This window comes from Protopterus annectens, chromosome 9.part0, assembly GCF_019279795.1.
Source record: "Protopterus annectens isolate FY-2018-M chromosome 9.part0, PAN1.0, whole genome shotgun sequence".
Taxonomy (NCBI): domain Eukaryota; kingdom Metazoa; phylum Chordata; order Ceratodontiformes; family Protopteridae; genus Protopterus; species Protopterus annectens.
The window spans coordinates 1934975421-1934992760 of NC_056743.1; the positions used below are offsets into that span (position 1 = coordinate 1934975421).

The 17340-nt window shown below is 43.9% G+C and overlaps 1 protein-coding gene across 1 annotated transcript in view; it reads left to right on the forward strand.

The window, feature by feature from the left end:
- The window catches only part of HOOK2 (hook microtubule tethering protein 2), a gene marked incomplete in the record, with an annotated part of 1827100 nt that overhangs the window by 975000 nt on the left and 834760 nt on the right, over positions 1 to 17340 (forward strand). Inside the window, 1 exon segment of the mRNA XM_044084742.1 lies at positions 1966 to 2029. Coding sequence (XP_043940677.1) covers positions 1966 to 2029 — 64 coding nt within the window.

Below are 17340 nucleotides of genomic sequence, written 5' to 3' on the forward strand. Positions count from 1 at the left end.
AACAACTGCCTTTTTATTTCAAGAACTGTATAAACAAAAGCGAGGAGCTGCGATGCACACACCTGCCACCAATAGCTATGCCAGCGTTGTATATATGGGAACGCAGATTTATTTTAAATTTGCATGATCCATATTTGTTTAATCAAGTTGTCGTCATCGCCAGTTTGATGGCCTGTTTTTAATCTGCATGGAGATGTTTATTCTTTCAATGAATTTTATGAATATTTAACCACCGTACCATTCTTTAAGTTTAAAAAATACATTTCTCCTGATAGTGCAGACTTCCTTGACATTACAGTTTAAGAAAAATATAAACTAAAACTACTTTATATCAGAAACCAACCAAGTGGAATGCTGATCTACATGGTAATAGCATGCATCTGCATTTTACATTTAACAGGTGCTTAGAGTGGCAAAGCTGAATACTGTAGATTTTAACCCAGATTCCCAACTAGGTAAGTTAGCAGTTGATTTCAGAGGTTGTAATGCTAAGGACATCGGTGCTATTTGTGAAGAAATTAAACAGCAACGTCCACTTGCAGCGAAACCTACTGTTAATACTCAACAATCCGTACATAGGGCACATCCCAGAAACATGACTAGATGCCTTTTGACTTGTAATAGAAACACCAACTACGTTAAAAGTATAAATTCCAAATATTGGCACATTTTACAGGATGTCCCTGAACTTGACTTGACCATATCTGCACAGCCTAGTTTTGGATATAAACATAGTAATAACTTTAAACGTGCTTTGTTATAAGCATCATGAAACTATAGAGTGAGACACATTTAAATGTATACTCTTGCAGTAATTTTGAACTGTCTCGCATATTCTTAACGTGCATCTTTTGGAGCTTTTCTCCCTGGGCCTCCATTGAAATTGAGCTGCTCTTGGTCCAGTGGACTATCCCAGCAAACAAAAACATGCTTGCAGTCTTTCTCTCGAAGCCTCTGCTGAAAATTGGCTTTATTTAAAAACTTAAAGTATCTGTAACCACCAAAGTGTCTGTAACCACCTTTCTGATATAAGAAGACCTGTTGACACAACTGCATTGTATAAGCATAAACTAAAAGAAGGTTTTAATCATGATTTTTTTTGGTATTTAGTGTTTTGAGAGAGCCTCCTCTTGGGAGAAATGTAGAACATTTGACTGAATTTGATGATTATCATTGATACTGTGTTTGAAAGCACACATACCACCAGGACTTAATGGTTGTGTCTTTAAATCATTTGCTGAGAGAGTTTAAACTAGTGGGTTTGACTAGCCTGGTTAATTGGTATTAATTATATTAGATCATGTGATCGGTTAGAGTATTTAAACACTGATTCATTTTGTTGTTTTTATCTTGCCTGAAGAAGCCTGTACTTGACGAAAGTTTTTAAACTTGCGTTGTCTATATTAAGCAAGTTATACTTCTCTGAACTGTTCCTGTTTTCAGTGGTTTGTTTTTACTTCATTCTTAATGGTCAAGTAGATGAGTTAGTTTAACTAGAAGTTATGGAAATAGCTTACGGTACAGAAGTGGACAGACAATACAGAATGAGACAAAAGACTGAGCTACAGAAGCAACTTTAAAGGGACTATAAAATGAGAATAAGACCTTTATTCTTTGTGGCATTTTGTAATGAGAATTAGACTCCCTGCAGCTTCCTGTTGTGTGACATCTTGGCCCTGGTAGTTGCTTCTGGATTTTGGTACAGTATTAAAAGCTAGGCACAGCAGTAGTAATGAGTGACACAAAACTGAATTTACTGTAAACTAGTATTTGTAATGTTTTTCAGTGGAGGTGATGGCAGTGTGCCTTGATTAACGGGCACCATGGCTTCAGTTGAATGTGCGGTAGTGAAATAAGCAATGCAGATACTAAGTGCCTGTGCCCCATTGCAGTTGTAGACTGAGAAGACGTAATGCAGCACAGTAGTTTATTTACTTTATGTATGTTTTTAAATATGTTTTGTAGAATGTGAACCAAACAGTGATCCTATGTCAAGCCTGGCTGCGGAGATTATGCCCACAGAACTCAAGTAAGTATTTCAGCTGCTGAAGATGGTGTGGTAAGCTTGTGCATTAATGGCAGGTTTTGGTTTACTGTTGTGTTTGTGCGTTGAATGCTAGGCTAGGTTTCTGAAGGTAAACATGCTCAGTAGTATTACACTTAACCTCTTACTATTCTGATTCATTAAGTTTTGTTGTATCTAAAAATGTTAAATGTTTTTCCAGATAGAGGAGTTAAGGTTGTGTGTAGCTTCAAAGGAGGTGGTGGACTCTGTTGTTTTGGTAGTATCTCATTATTAAATCATGTCTTAATGTCTGTATGGTTAACTTTACTGTGTTGACACCTTGTTTGCATATAGTGCAGAAGCTGATCACCCACACACCTCTGTGCCTGCTCGTGCATTTGTCTGTACCTCATGACTTGGGAGAGCTGAAGTTCACTACTGAATATAGTTCACCAACTAGTAAACATTTGGTCACGACTGGTAGCCTGCTGTGCCAGACTACCTTTCCAGGTATTACTTAGTTAACGGTAGAAATTTATTTACCGGGGTAGTGCACTGATCTCAGTGAACCATTTTTCAGGCACAAGTACAGCCTAGGAGAGTAGGATCACATAAGAAATTAAGAATACATGTTTACAGATAAAGGATATGCTAAAAAACCTATACATATTTAGGGTCTATATTAGATGCGCGACTGCTCCGATGTTCGAATCTTAGATGGTCGATATATGATCGAACGTCGGAAAGGTCGAAGGTGAAAGTCAACAGCTTATCACACGCAGAATCGGAAATTTTCCCTTTCTGCACTGAAGTGTGTTCTCGGAGTTAGTATATTTAAGTAGGAGGTGTGCCCCCCTGCTCAGAGCGGTAAGTTTTTTTTTTTATATAGTCGATGTTTCGAACTTCATCATATGAGTGTTCTCATATGAGGTTCGAAGTTTTGAAACTTCGACTATATAATATAGACCCCATATTTTGAGATGCAAGAATATTCTACAGCATTTAGTTCAAGAAGCAGTTTACAATGTGAAAACATAGATGGAAAAATAGAATTACTCTTGGAGATTTTTCCGTAAGATGTAGCCATAATGACTGACTTCCTTTTCCCCTGGTCATTATCTCTGCTAACAGGAGCTACTGAAACACATTTGTGTAGGTCGTATGGTATAGCCATGAAAAGGGTTGCTTAGGTGAGTGCTGACACCATCTACAATCAATGAGTATGGAGTCAGCAAGGTGCAATATGGAAGTGGATTGATTTGTTCTACGAAGGCTCATGGCTGAGTTAAATAAGAATTTTAAGTCTTGTTCAGGAGTTTTTAGCTAACAGAATGTCCTGAAATCCAGGATGGGAGAATGATCCACAGTCTTAAGGTGCGTCTGTGATGGGAAGGATTCAGTAAGTTAGGTAAACAGAGTGATAGAGTAGAATGGGGCGGAGTTAATTTAATTTGCTGAAAATGTCGCTAGCTGTACTTAAATGGCTATTTCCTTTAGAGTACACATCCTTATATCTGAACTGTTAGTGTACTGTTTTACTTTGCTGCTTATTTTCCACTTTACAGTACCCTAACTTTGCACAATTTTGCTGTGGCGTAAGTGTTGCATCATTTGAGTTTAGTTTGCAAATTTTACAAAACTTCTAGGTCATCACTCTTTTTTTTTGGCTTTTTTAAAAACCATGATATTTCCAGATGACCTTGTAATGTTTGTACTATTTTATAAGCACTAATTTTGAATTGCAGTGCGGTGTGTTTACTTTGACAAATGAGTAAAACCCTGTGAGGCCCACCAAATGTATCCTTCTTTTAGGATGGATATTCGAGAAGTGCATCTGCACTAATAAAGCAGGATACACTTTTGCAGTACACTAATACAGACAAAGATACTTTGACCAAGCGTGGGTTAGAGATGTCATACTTGTTAAAGGTACTATGAAACAGATTATTAGATGTTCCAAGGCCACAGACTCTCATGACCATTCTCGCCTTGCTAGCAACTGTCCTTCAGGCAGAACCTCCTTTTTCCAGGTAGGCCATACCTATTGATTGTGGAATAGATGTGTGAATACCCATCCAGTCACCTAGTTTGTTTAAAGGAAGATACGAGTTACACTGCTTAACAAGCAGGAGCAGTTTATTCCAAAGCTTTGGGAGTCACTGGGTTGTAAACTTGTCACTCCATCATATTTTATCTGTTGAAGATTTAGGTCTGTAGTTTAAATACTGGACAAGACATTGGACTTCCTGAGGAAAAGGAGATGTTCATCATTAATTAGTTCTACTAAAGTATCCTTCGTTACATGGTTCATAGGTGAGCACTAGGCTAATGGCCCTGGAGCCACCACAAGCCTAGCCCAAGTGAATTACCCAGTTGTCCTGTTGTCGGACGTTAGTTCCTTATGCCCCTCTTGAGCAAGGCTGTTGAAATGATCCCTGGGGTGAATTCCTTTTTCCCATCCACTCATCAAGATTTCTGTTGAAGAGGGCCAGTGAAGTGCTCTGCTTGACATGAATAGGGAGTTTATTCCAGAGTATGGGTAATCTCTGGGTTAGGAACCTGTCCCTCCAGCAGGTTCTGTTTATTGTGGTGAGGAAGTTGCGATCCTTGGACCGTGTGGTGCGGAGGGATCGAGTCTTTTTCAGGTGAAGCATGTCTAGCAACACTGGGTCAGACATTGCTTTGTATGCCAAGCAGAGATCGCCTCTAAGTAGACTATATGAGATGGAGCATAGCTGTAGTTTTTTTGAGTCTGTTTGCATAGATTCATAGGTTGGTACCAAGCTTTTTGCCCTAGAGCCTATACAAGCCTAGCCATAACAATTCCCTGGCTATTTCTTCCCCCAGTATTTACTTCCCTGGACCCCTCTCTAGCAGGTTGACTGACGTGATCCCCGGGGTGAATTTCCCATCCAATCATCAAGGTTTCTTTTGAAGAGGGCCAAAGAGGCGCTCTGCTTGACATGTATGGGCAGTCTATTCCAGAATCTGGGGAGTCTCTGGATCAGGAACCTATCCCTCCATTATGTTTTGTTCATTGTGATGACAAGGTTTAGATCCCTGGAGCATGTGTCTCTGAGGCATTGGGATTTTTTTTAAGTGTAGCATGTCCAACAGCTCTGGGTTTGACATGGCCTTGTATGTTAAGCAGAGATTGCTTCAGAGTAGACGATGGGCGACAGAGTATAGGTGGAGTTTTTTTTAGATGGTCAGCATAGGTCATCTGCTTTAGGCCTGTGCTTCTTTTAGTGAAGTATTTCTGCAGCCTTTCCAGTTGCAGATGTCTTGAGAGGTACATACCAAACGGGGTGTTGTATTTTATAATGGGTCTAATCATGGATGAGTACACTGGGACAATGACCTCCTTTTTTCTGGATGAAAAGCCCTTAGCGATGAGGTTTGCCACATAGAAGGATTTCTTGACTGTTGTGGCAATGTGGTTATCGAAGGTGAGACCACTGTCCACCTAGGTCTCATCACACTTTTCGTGTTTAGTGTACTGCCACATACGTGGTAATTCACGGGTACATGTTTTTTCCCAAAGGGGATAACTACATTTCTTGGCACTGAGCTTTGAGCCCATGGCTCTGGCACCAAGCATCTGTTTCTGTAAGGCCCTTTTGTAGAATATCCACATCATTTGGGGATTCAATAATGGCTCCCAGTTTGCAGTCATTTGCGAACTTTGTTAGCCAGAGTCCCTTAGTGCTGGCCTGTACTTCAGAGAAGTAGATGCCAAACAAGAGCGGTCCCAGGACTGAACCCTGAGGTACTGCACTTGTCACTTGTTTGGAGCTGGATTTGGAGTTGGCTACTTTTGCAGTGTGGGTTCCATCAGTAAGCTAGTTGGCAACCCATCGAGTGACGTAGGGATTAATGCCCAGCTTAGTAAGTTTATCTATGATTCCAGTGTGGGGGATGGTGCGAAGGCCTTGGCGAAGTCCAGATAGGCTGTGTGGGACCACCTTACCCTTGTCCACAGCTCTGGAGACCAATTCGAAGAAGTCAGTCAGGTTCAGGAGACAAGAGCTTCCCTTCACAAAGCCAGACTGTGTGGGGTCCAGTGTTTGAAGGTTGCCAATGTCTTTGTTTATAAGTTCCATGATAATACGTTCCATGGCCTTGTAGATCAGACTCGTCAGACTGAAGGGGCGGTAGTTCCCAGGATCCAAGATGGATCCCCCTTGTGGAGTGGGATAACTGTAGCTGTGCACCACTCAGTGGGCACGAAGCCTGAGGTGGGGCTGTGATTAAATATGACACTTACGTGAGGTGGCAATTCATTTTGTAGTTCATGTAGTACACAGTCTGGGATGTCGTCTGGTCCCATGGATGCTGTATTCTTAGCTTTGGAAAGTGCGTTTTTTGCCTGTGTGGCCGTTATTACTGGAAATTTGATATTGAGATGGGCCCTTTAGGGGGGTGAGGTTTGCACTGAATCGATCTGCCAAGATGTTGGCAATATCCTTCGGATCAGTATATTTAATGCCATTCTGTTGTAGCTCAGAGCAGATCTGAGCATTGCCGTTTAGATTCTTGACATAGCTATCAAATGCCTTGTGGTTGTCCTTGGAATCTTTGGGAATTTTATTTTCGTAACTAGCTTTGGAGGATTTTATGAGGGATCTCAGCTTCTTACTGAGGCTGGTAAGGGTTTTTTTGCATCCTGGGAATTTCCTCTCTTCTGCAACAGTTTCTTCCTTTTGTTGGGCATGTGTTTGAGTCCTAGGATCCTCTTTGTGAGGCCTGTCCAGTTGTTGCAGGTGTCTAGTGAGGTACGTGTCAAATGGGGCATTTTACTCTATAATGGGTCTTATGAGGGATGAGTAGAGAGGGATTGACTTTTCTTCCTGGATGAGAAACGTTTTGTAATAAGATGTGCCACAAAGGACTTCTAACTACAGTAGCCACACGATTGTTGGAGAGGTTACTGTCTACTTGTGTCCCTAGATCTTTTTCACACCTTGGGAGTTGAGAGGGATACAGTCGATATGGTAGTTCGTGGGCACCGTGCTTTTCCCAAAGGGGATGGCTTTGAACTTTTTAGCATTGAGCTTAAGACCATGGTTCTGGCACCAGCTGGTGTCTGTGAGGCCTTTTTGTAGGATGTTGATGTCAGCTTAAGAGTCAGTAATGGCTGTCAGTTTGCAGTCATCTGCGAACTTGGTTAACCAGAGACCTTTGGTGTTAGCCTGAACTTCTGAGAAGTATATATTAAACAGGAGAGGACCCAGGACAGATCCTTGTAGGACTCTACTGTGACTGCCCGGTAGTTGGATTTGGAGTCCGCTACTTTCACCATGTGGGTTCTGCCTGTGAGCCAGTTGGCAACCCATCTTGTGATGTAGGGGTTAATGCCTAGGTTGGTGAGTCTGTCAATGATCCCGGAGTGGGGGATAGTGTCAGAAGCCTTGGCCAGATCGAGGTAGGCTGGACTGCCTTGCCTTAATCGACCGCTCTGGTGACCGATTCAAAGAAGTCTATCAGGTTGAGCAGGCATGATCTGCCCTTCACAAACCCAAACTGTGAGGGGTCAAGGGTTTGAAGGTTCCCAATATGGTCCATAATGCGCTCCATGGCCTTACAGATCAGGCTCGTCAGGCTGATGAGGTGGTAGTTTTCTGGGTCAGTAGTCGCTTCCCCTTTGTGGAGTGGAATGACCGTAGTGGTGTGCCATTCGGTGGGAACAAAACCTGAAGTGAGGCTGTGGTTGAACAGGGCACTCCGGTGAGGTGCCAGTTCCCTTTGTAATTCATGTAGCATGCAGCCCCGTTTATTATCAGGTCCCATGGAGGCTGTATTTTTGGCTTTGGATAGTGCAGCTGCTACCTGAGCAGCCATGATATTAGGGATTTGGCATTCCTTGGGTATTGGGATGGCCCTTTTGGGGGCGAGGGGGGTTAAAGTTTGCACTAAACCTGTCGGCCAAGATGTTGGCAATATATGTTGGTTTAGTATAAGTGGTGCCGTTGTGCAGTAGCTTGGAGCACCCCTGCGTATTGTTACACAGGTTCTTGACATAACTGAAGAATGCCTTGTGGTTGTCTTTTAGCATCTGTTGCAGTTTTGTTTTCATAACTAGCTTTGGAGGCTTTGATGAGTAATCTCAGTTTTTTGCCAAGACTTACAAGGGAATTTTTCCGATCTTGGGACTTTGCCCTTTTCTGCAACAGTTTTTTCCTTCTGTTGTAGAGTTTAATGGCAGGGGACCACTAGATTGGCTTCCTTTTTTTGGAGGACATGATCTTGTTTCTGTTCGGTATGGCCTGATCTATGCACCTGTGTAGATCCTCATACAGCTCCTTGGTGTATGAGTTGGCGGCCATACATCTTTTCCCCGTTTGCGTGGATGATGTGAAATTTGACACTTCTGTCTTCAGAAGCTCAAAATTGGCTTTGGAGGAGTTTTTCACTGTGGTTTCCTTCATTGGGGGGGGGGTGAGGGTGGGATTTGGATATAGACTGCGATTATTATGGGCAGATCTGACCAGGGAGGAGTTGATCACTGGTGTAGAGTAGCGGTCTCCCATGTTTGTAATGACCGGATTGAGTGTTTTTCCACCTCTGGTGGGGGTGAGAATGAGTTGGCCCAGAGCGTTGGAATTAATGAATTCCAGAAACCATTGGGCAAATGAGTTGGAGCAGGAGTGGGTCGTATTCTGCCTCTAGGATATGACAGCTGACCAGCTTCCAAGGCTTAAGGGCACTTTCCATGCACCCAGGCCTTTGACAGCATGAGTAAGGCTGGAGAAGAAGATGCAGCCTGAGCCTTTCAGAACTTGCCTGATGCTGAAGAATGCTCCTCTTGTGGGCCATCAAGGATCAGTGGCCAGCTAGCATTTTTCTTTGCTAGGTAAATGGGTAAGTTCCCTTTGTGTGAATAAACCATCCACATTTTATCACTGCAGTAATAATTTCCTGACAAAAGCTGTTTGTTTTTTATAGGAATTTGTTACTGTTTTTTTGGGGGGGGGGGGGGGCTGTCACATCTGTCAGTTAAAAGAATCACTTTTTTATTTATTTTTTTTTTTTGTTACTTTTAGTGTAAACTTTGGATCCAGTGTTGTCTGTTTTCATCTAATTCAATCATGGATTGTCGAATCCGATCAGATCCAACTTTGATCAGATCCAACCTTGGCACCGACTCTGAAGCTTCTCAGTTCCAGGACTCTGAATCCTTCCCTACCCAAAATTCTCTTTCAATTCCACCTTAATTGCTCACATCTCATTTGCTGAAATTCTCTCTCTCTCCTTTCCACCTTAATTGCTCACATCTCATTTGCCACTTGAAGACTTCAGTCATGTCTTTCCAGGGCTCTTCAACCAGTAGTATTCTTTTTGTGATCTCTCCTTTTTTGTATTAGTCTCACTACCAAGAGCTTTATCTCTCCAGTTACTTAGGGTGTTTTAGTCTTTTCTGATGTTCATCGTGCATACAGCTGCAGTCATAACAGATGGGTTATGCTGCCGTCAGGCAGGTCCTCGGTCGGCCGAATTCCAAAGTCTAGGTCTGGCGTCGGTTGTCGTCACTTCTTCCTTGACATCAGTGCGGCAGGGGCATAAAAGAACCAGCCGACGCCATTTTCTTCAGTCTTTCTTGCCGCGCGGTGCCCGAAGCAGAAGCAGTTCGCAAGTGCCGGTCGGCCAGCTCCTGAGATTTACGAAAATATTTCAGCCGAAGTCTTCTAGAAAGCTAAGTACCCCGTTGGGGAAACTTTTCTTGCCTCAGACCGATGTCAGACAAAGTTAATAATTGCATTTCATGTGGGAAGCAAATACCGCATAAGGAGTTCCATTCCTTTTGTATTCCTTGCTTAGGCCCAGACCACGACGTCTCGGCCTGCCATTTGTGCTAGATTCAACCAGCGCACTATTAAGCGTCGGGCGGAGTTCGCCCAACACTATTTTGGTAAAAAATTTAATTACATTATGTCGTCGGATACTCCGACTCCAGTTTTGAGTAAAAGACGCAAAGATAAGGACCAACATACGAGGTCCGCGACTTCTACCGACACCTCGCTAAAGCCGGCTACCGGTGCTCCGGTTCTCAGCGAGGCGCCTACGCAGCCCCTGAGTACCGATGACGCTTCTTTAGCGGTGTCTTCTGTGCCTGAGGTCGCAGGCTCCTCGGCCCCCACTCCGACTACAGATATACCGACGCCACTCTTGGCGGGGAAACTCAGAGTTTAGACAGGCCTGCCACCTCCCAAGGTGTTTTCAGGCCTTCCTCTTTTTCCATTAAGGCTTTCACAAAATCTAAAGCAGCCATGAAAACTAAAAGACAAGGCCCACAGAGCCCCTCTCAGGGCCCCATGCCTAAAAAACAGATGCTCAAAATGGCTGAGGATTTGATTACTCTTATCAGGGGTTCTCAACCCCCCTCGGACAAAAGGCCCAGATTGGAGGAAGACTACCCTTCCTCAGACCAAACCTCTATTACCTCAGAGGACCAGGAATATTCATATTCCCCTTTTGAAGACTCTGATACTGAGGAGTCCATTCCCTCGGTCTCCCCCCCCGAAGACTATTCTTTTGGGGAAACCTTACATACCTTGAGGGAACACTTTCACTGGGAAGGCCAAGACTACTCAGATTCCAAGAAAAGGCTCAGGGATTTTCTCTTTCTTCCCCAGCACAGGCCTCTGGCTATCCCTCCTGTTTTGGATATCTTAGATGATGTGTACACAGAAGCCAGCCTCAACCCAGATTCTTTACCCCCAGCTCATGTTAAACCTGACTGGTATTACCGGGTTCCTGATTCACACCAATTCCTATACAAAAGCCATGCTGCTGACCCAGAAACTATTTCACAGGGTCCCAAGGGAATTAAGGCCTTAACTGCCAAAAACCCATTACCTTCAGAGAGAGATTCCAGAGCTTTAGAAAGGTGGGGGGAAAAAAGGTATACACCTCGGCCACTTAACCATGAGGGCATTAAACTGTCAGTTCCATATGTTAAAGTATCAACAGTTTTTGTTGTCTCAGTTGAAAAGCAAAATGACACAACCTGAACAACCAGATTTAAAGGAGTTGCAGGATTTGTTGGATAGTGCAGAGCAAGTGGGTAAACTTACCTTGCAGTGTGGTTTTGATGCTTTAGAGGCCTCATGTAGAGTTGCTGTTACAGGGTCTGTCATACGTAGACATGCTTGGCTCAAGGAGCAAACCTTACCAGATCATGTCAAAACTAAATTACTAGATGCACCTCTTCAAAAAGATGTATTGCTTGGTGTTAAAGCTGAGGAGGTACTAAAGAAAATGGAGGAAAAGGCAAGATCAATGCAAACAGTAAAAGATTTCCTACAGGTACAACCTCCACGTTTCAGCAGAAACTGGCCTTCAAAAAATTGGTCCTTTCCAGCCACGGACAGACCTCAGAGGTAGATACAGGCGCCCGAGGGGTAGAGGGCAATCTCAAGGATCATTTAGAGCCAGACAGTGGCAAGCACCTACACCAAAAGGTGGAGAAGATAGATCTCAGTCATTCAGAAAGCAGACACAATGACTTTCCCCTTTGCATGCCAAGCAAAGCTTTAATGGCAGCACCTTTAGGCGGAAAACTGGCATTATTTTCAAAAAATTGGCATATTGTCACAAAAGACAAATGGATCCTGGACATTATAGACAGAGGCTACAGATTCCACTTTCACACCCTTCCAAAAATGAGAGGCATGCCAAACCTGCCACAAAATCAAAGGGCAGAGGCACAAAAACAAATTTCGGCTCTCATGGACATGAAAGCTATTCAAGAGGTACCTGCAAAAGAACAGGGTCAAGGTTTTTATTCCAGACTATTCCTGGTACCAAGGAAGGACAAAGATTGGAGACCTATTTTGGACCTATTCATCCTAAACACATATTTACTCGTACCAAAATTCAAGATGCTCACATTACAGCAGCTTCTTCCCATGCTGGGCAAGGAGTCTTGGCTGGTAACATTGGACCTCAAGGAGGCATACCTGCATGTCCCTATCAGACAAGATTGCAGAAGATACCTCAGATTTCTTGCAGGTTCAACCCATTATCAATTCTCTGCATTGCCCTTTGGCTTATCTACTGCGCCCAGAGTGTTTACGAAATGCCTGGTATCAGTAATTGCCTTCTGCAGACTTCAAGGGATACAAAAATACCCATATCTGAACGACTGCCTGATCCAAGCGGACAGCAAGCACATACTTCTGAAACACCTGGCGTTTGTAATAAAATTGTTGAACTTTCTGGGATACACAGTCAACAAAAAGAAATCAAAGCTAATACCCTCTCAAGCAATAATTTTCCTGGGTGCCAGCTTGAATACAAACACCCAGATGGCCTACCTCACGCCAGAGAAGCAAGGGCAACTATCTAAGTACTTCAGAAAAATGGCAACCTTCACCAAGCTGACTGCAAGGAAAGTCCTGCAGGCTCTGAGATTCATGGCATCTTGCATCCTGCTGATCCCATGTGCAAAGCTGCATATGAGGAAACTTCAATGGTACCTAAAAAACTTGTGGTCTCAACACAGCCACAGTTTGGAAACAATTATACCACTCGTTCCATGTCGTCAAAAGGAATTTCTGTGGTGGGCTCAAGCATGCCAAAGAAACGTAGGTCTCCACTTCTGCATGCCTCAAGCAAATCAAATCATCACAACAGACGCCGCTGACTACGCCTGGGGGGCGCACATGACAGATCAGTGCATTCAGCGCAAATGGTCCCAAAAAGAGAAGCACCTGCACATCAATCAAAAGGAAATGCTAGCAGTAATAAATGCTATTATGGCCTTCAAAGACCTACTGCATCCAGGCCAGCTACTGATAAGGACAGACAACACCACAGTGATGTGGTACATAAACAAACAGGGATGAACTCATTCATACCCCCTGTGCAGACTAGCTATGTCCCTTTGGAACACGGCTCTGGAATTGCAAATCCAACTTCAAGCACAATTCCTGCCAGGGAAGGAAAACACGCTGGCAGACAACCTAAGCAGAAATATGACAGATCCACACGAATGGAAGTTGCATCCTCAAGTTTTCGCACAGATAATTCAGGCATGGGGACAGCCAGACATAGATCTCTTTGCTACCCACAAAAATTACCAACTGAAAAAATTTTGCTCAAGGACCTATCATCCACAGGCCTGAAAAGTGGACGCACTTTCTTTCAGTTGGACAATATTGACAGTCTATGCCTTTCTACCTCTTCCTCTGCTGGCTAAAGTTCTATTAAAAGCCAGAGCAGAGAGGCCAAACATGATTCTCATTGCTCCAGACTGGCCAAGACAACACTGGTATCCACTCCTGAAGAGCCTGACGTATTCACCACCATGGATCCTGCCTCTAGTGCCTCTTCTGTTGACCCAGCACAACTTCAAAACTCTTCACAGTCAGCTGAAAACCCTCAATCTAGCCGCATGGAGGATTCCTTGATTTCCCAACAGACCCTCCTCTCCAAGGAGGTGCAGGATGTCATCTTGGAGGCCAGAAGACCTTCTACTAGAAAAGCCTACTCTGCCAAATGGAAACGGTTTTGTGCCTGGAATCAGAAAAAGGGCCAGAATCCTTGGGTACTAAATTTGCCTCAAATATTACAGTACCTAGCTGAGATGTTAAACAGTGGACTTTCCTTCTCCTCCAAGATCCATGCTTCAGCCATTTCTGCACAATACAACACTGATCCTCCTTTATTCTCTCGTCCTCTCTTAAGACAGTTCCTCAGAGGGGCTAAGAATATAAAACCCCCAAGGAAACCACCAGTACCTGCTTGGGACCTCAACTTCATTTTAGAAAAACTGACCCTGCCTCCATTTGAGCCAGCTGCTTCAACAGAACTTCAATATTTGTCATGGAAAACAGCCTTCCTTCTGGCTATCACCTCAGCACGCAGGGTTTCGGAACTACAGGCCCTCATGTCTGTGCAACCTTTCATCATTTTCCATCAGGACAGTGTTTCCTTATGAACCAACCCTTCCTTTATGCCAAAGGTAGTATCCAGTGTAGCCTTGAATCAGACTATCCACTTACCTACCTTTTATCCTAACCCACAAAACAAAGGGGAATGACTACTACATTCCTTGGACATTCACAGGCAACTTCGTTATTATTTGGACAGGACAAAGCCATTCAGAAAATCAGAACAACTCTTTGTGTCCTATGCTACAGGGGCTCAAGGAAAGGCTATCTCCAAACAGACGAGCTCAAAATGGATAGCCCACTGCATACGCTTTTGTTACTCATTTCATGGAAAAACTGTACCTACAAGCATCAGATCCCACTCCACAAGGGCCACAGCTACCTCTGCAGCTTTCCTCAGGGGGGTTCCTACCAAGGGCATTTTGGAAGCAGCCACTTGGAGTTCTGTGCACACTTTCTCCAAGCACTGTCACCTTCCACTTTACTCTAAATCTAGAGCGGGCTTTGCCACAGCAGTCTTGCAGAGCATCCTTGCTCCTCCTAGTTCCACTTAGTGCTTGCCACCCCTTTTTAGCTTTGGGATTCTACCCATCTGTTATGACTGCAGCTGTATGCACGATGAACATAGTACAGTTTTGTACCTACCATAAATGAAGATGTTCGAGTGCTAATACAGCTGCAGTCCAGGTTTCCCTCCCTCCATCCCCTCTTGGGACAGGCCTTTTGACAAACACCTCCTCATACAACCTGATTGGGGTATTCTTTTATGGTGTATTTGCTTGCAAACTACTGTTTTTTGATTATATTACATTGCATTATTACATAAGTTTGTTTTGCCTTCCTTCTGGGGGCACCTGACATCTGGGGCAAGAAAAACTGAAGAAAATGGCGTTGGCTGGTTCTTTTATACCCATGCCACACTGACGTCAGGGAAGAAGCGACAACCGACGCCGGACCTAGACTTAGGAATTCCGCCGACCGAGGACCCGCCTGATGGCAGGATAACCCATCTGTTATGACTGCAGCTGTATTAGCACTCGAACATCTACATTTATGGTAGGTACAAAACTGTACTTTATAGTTTGCTTTTTTTAAAGAATAGGCAGATGTTCATCGTGTTTCACTGTTGCAGTCATTACACTTGGGTTATCCTGCTGGCAGGCTACCCGCAGTCGGCCTGAATTCCAAAGTCCTGGTCTGGCGTCGGTTGCTGTCGCCTCTTCCCTGACATCAGTGCGCCAGGGGTATAAAAGATGCAGCTGATGCCATTTTCTTCAGTCTTTCTTGCCGCGCGGTGCCCGAAACAAAATCAGTTTGCAAATGCCGGTCGGCCGACTCCTGAGATTTTCGAAATTGAATTTCAGATCCGAAGTCTTCAATAAAGCTAAGTACCCCGTTAGGGAAACTTTTTTCTTGCTCCAGACCGATGTCAGAAAAAGTTAATAATTGTATTTCTTGTGGGAAGCAAATACCTCATATGGATTTTCATTCTTACTGTGTTCCTTGCCAAGGCCCTGACCACGACGTTGCTAGTTGTCGGTTTTGTGCTAGATTTAACCAACGCACTATTAAGCGTCAGTACGATTTTGCTTTTCATTACTTTGGCCGAAGGTTTAACTATATAATGCCGTCAGAACAACAGACGACCAGAGTTCATAAAAAGCGCAAGGAAAAAGAAAAGAACAGGCATCCAAGGTCCAAAACTGACGACAAAGCCTCTTCTAGGCCAGTTGCCGGTTCTCAGTGTGGTGCTTTCGCAGCCCCTGACACCCGCTACCTCAGAGCCACAGGCCGCCTCTGACTCCCACATAGAGACAACTAGGCCTCTGGATACTCAAGGTATTGAGCCTTCGGAAACTAATCCCTCAGATGGGTCCGGAGCCGCTGAGCAGGCATTGGCTTCTGAAAGTGTATTCAGATCCACACAGCTTTATATCAAGCCAACTTCAGTATCCAAGACAAAGTCTAAAACAGTTTTCCATGCCTGAGAAACAGATGCTCAAAATGGCCGAAGACCAAATTACTTTGATCAGGGGTTCCCATCCCCCTCCTGATAAGAGGCCTAGGCAAGATACTGAATATGATTCCTCTGATCAGGTTTCCATTTCCTCTGACTCCTCTTCAGAACAGGGATACTCTATTCCTCTGGATGAGGATTCTGATGCTGAAGAATCTATTCCTTCAGGTTCTCTTCCTGAGGATTACTCCTTTGGGGAAACCCTGCATACCATGAGGGAGCATTTCCACTAGGAGAGCCAAGATTGCTCAGATTCTAAGAAAAGGCTCAGAGACTTTCTTTTACTACCTCAGCACCGACCTCTTGCTATTCCACCTGTTCTAGACATTGTAGATGATGTATTTTCAGAGTCCGGTCTGTCTCCCGACTCTTGACCTCCTACACCTGTTAAGCCAGACAGATATTACAGGGTTCCAGATTCTTATAAATTTCTATATAAAAACCCTGCTGCTGACCCAGAAACTATTTCTCAGGGTCCCGAAGGGGTCAAGGCTGCTACTGCAAAAAACCCTGTCCCCTCAGATAGAGATTCGAGGGCACTGGGACAGATGGGGGAAATAGTTTACACTTCTGCTACCTTGGCTGTAAGGGCTTTAAATTGTCAGTTTCATATGCTTAAATAACAACAATACTTAATGTCTCTGCTTAAACAGAAAATGTTGACAAATTCTGAATGTTCTGAGAACAAGGAAATGCAGGATTTATTGCATGCAGCTGAACAAGTGGGAAAGCATACTTTGCAATGTGGTTATGATTCACTGGAGGCCTCGTGCAGGGCTGCTGTAACAGGTTCTGTCATTAGAAGGCATGCTTGGTTAAAGGAACAGAGTCTGCCTGATCATGTTAAATCAAAATTATTGGATGCTCCATTACAGCATGATACTTTATTTGGTGTTAAGGCATAAGAGGTGTTGAAGAAAATGGAGGATAAAGCTAAATCTATGCAGACAGTAAAGGATTTCTTACAGGTACAGCCTCCCAGATTTAACAGGAACTGGCCTTCTAAGAATTGGTCCTTTCCCATGTCAGACAGACCACAAAGAGGCAGATAGACGCCCTAGAGGCAGACAACAACCCCAGGGCTCATACAGGCACAAACAATGGGGTGCTTCTACCTCCAAAAGCGGAGAAGACAAATCACAGCCGTTTAAGAAACATTCCCAATGACTTCCCTCTGCCAGTGTCAAGCATTTATCTTTTGGCAGCACCTTTAGGGGGAAAGCTAGCACTTTTTTCACAAAATTGGCACATAACCCAGGACAAATGGGTCTTAAATATAGTCTCTCAGGGCTACAGGTTCCATTTTCACATCCTTCCAAAGGCAAAAGGTATGCCAGACCTGCCACACAGGCAATGGGCAGAGGCACAAAAACAAGTTTCATCTCATGGACATGAGGGCTATTCAGCCAGTGCCACAACAAGAG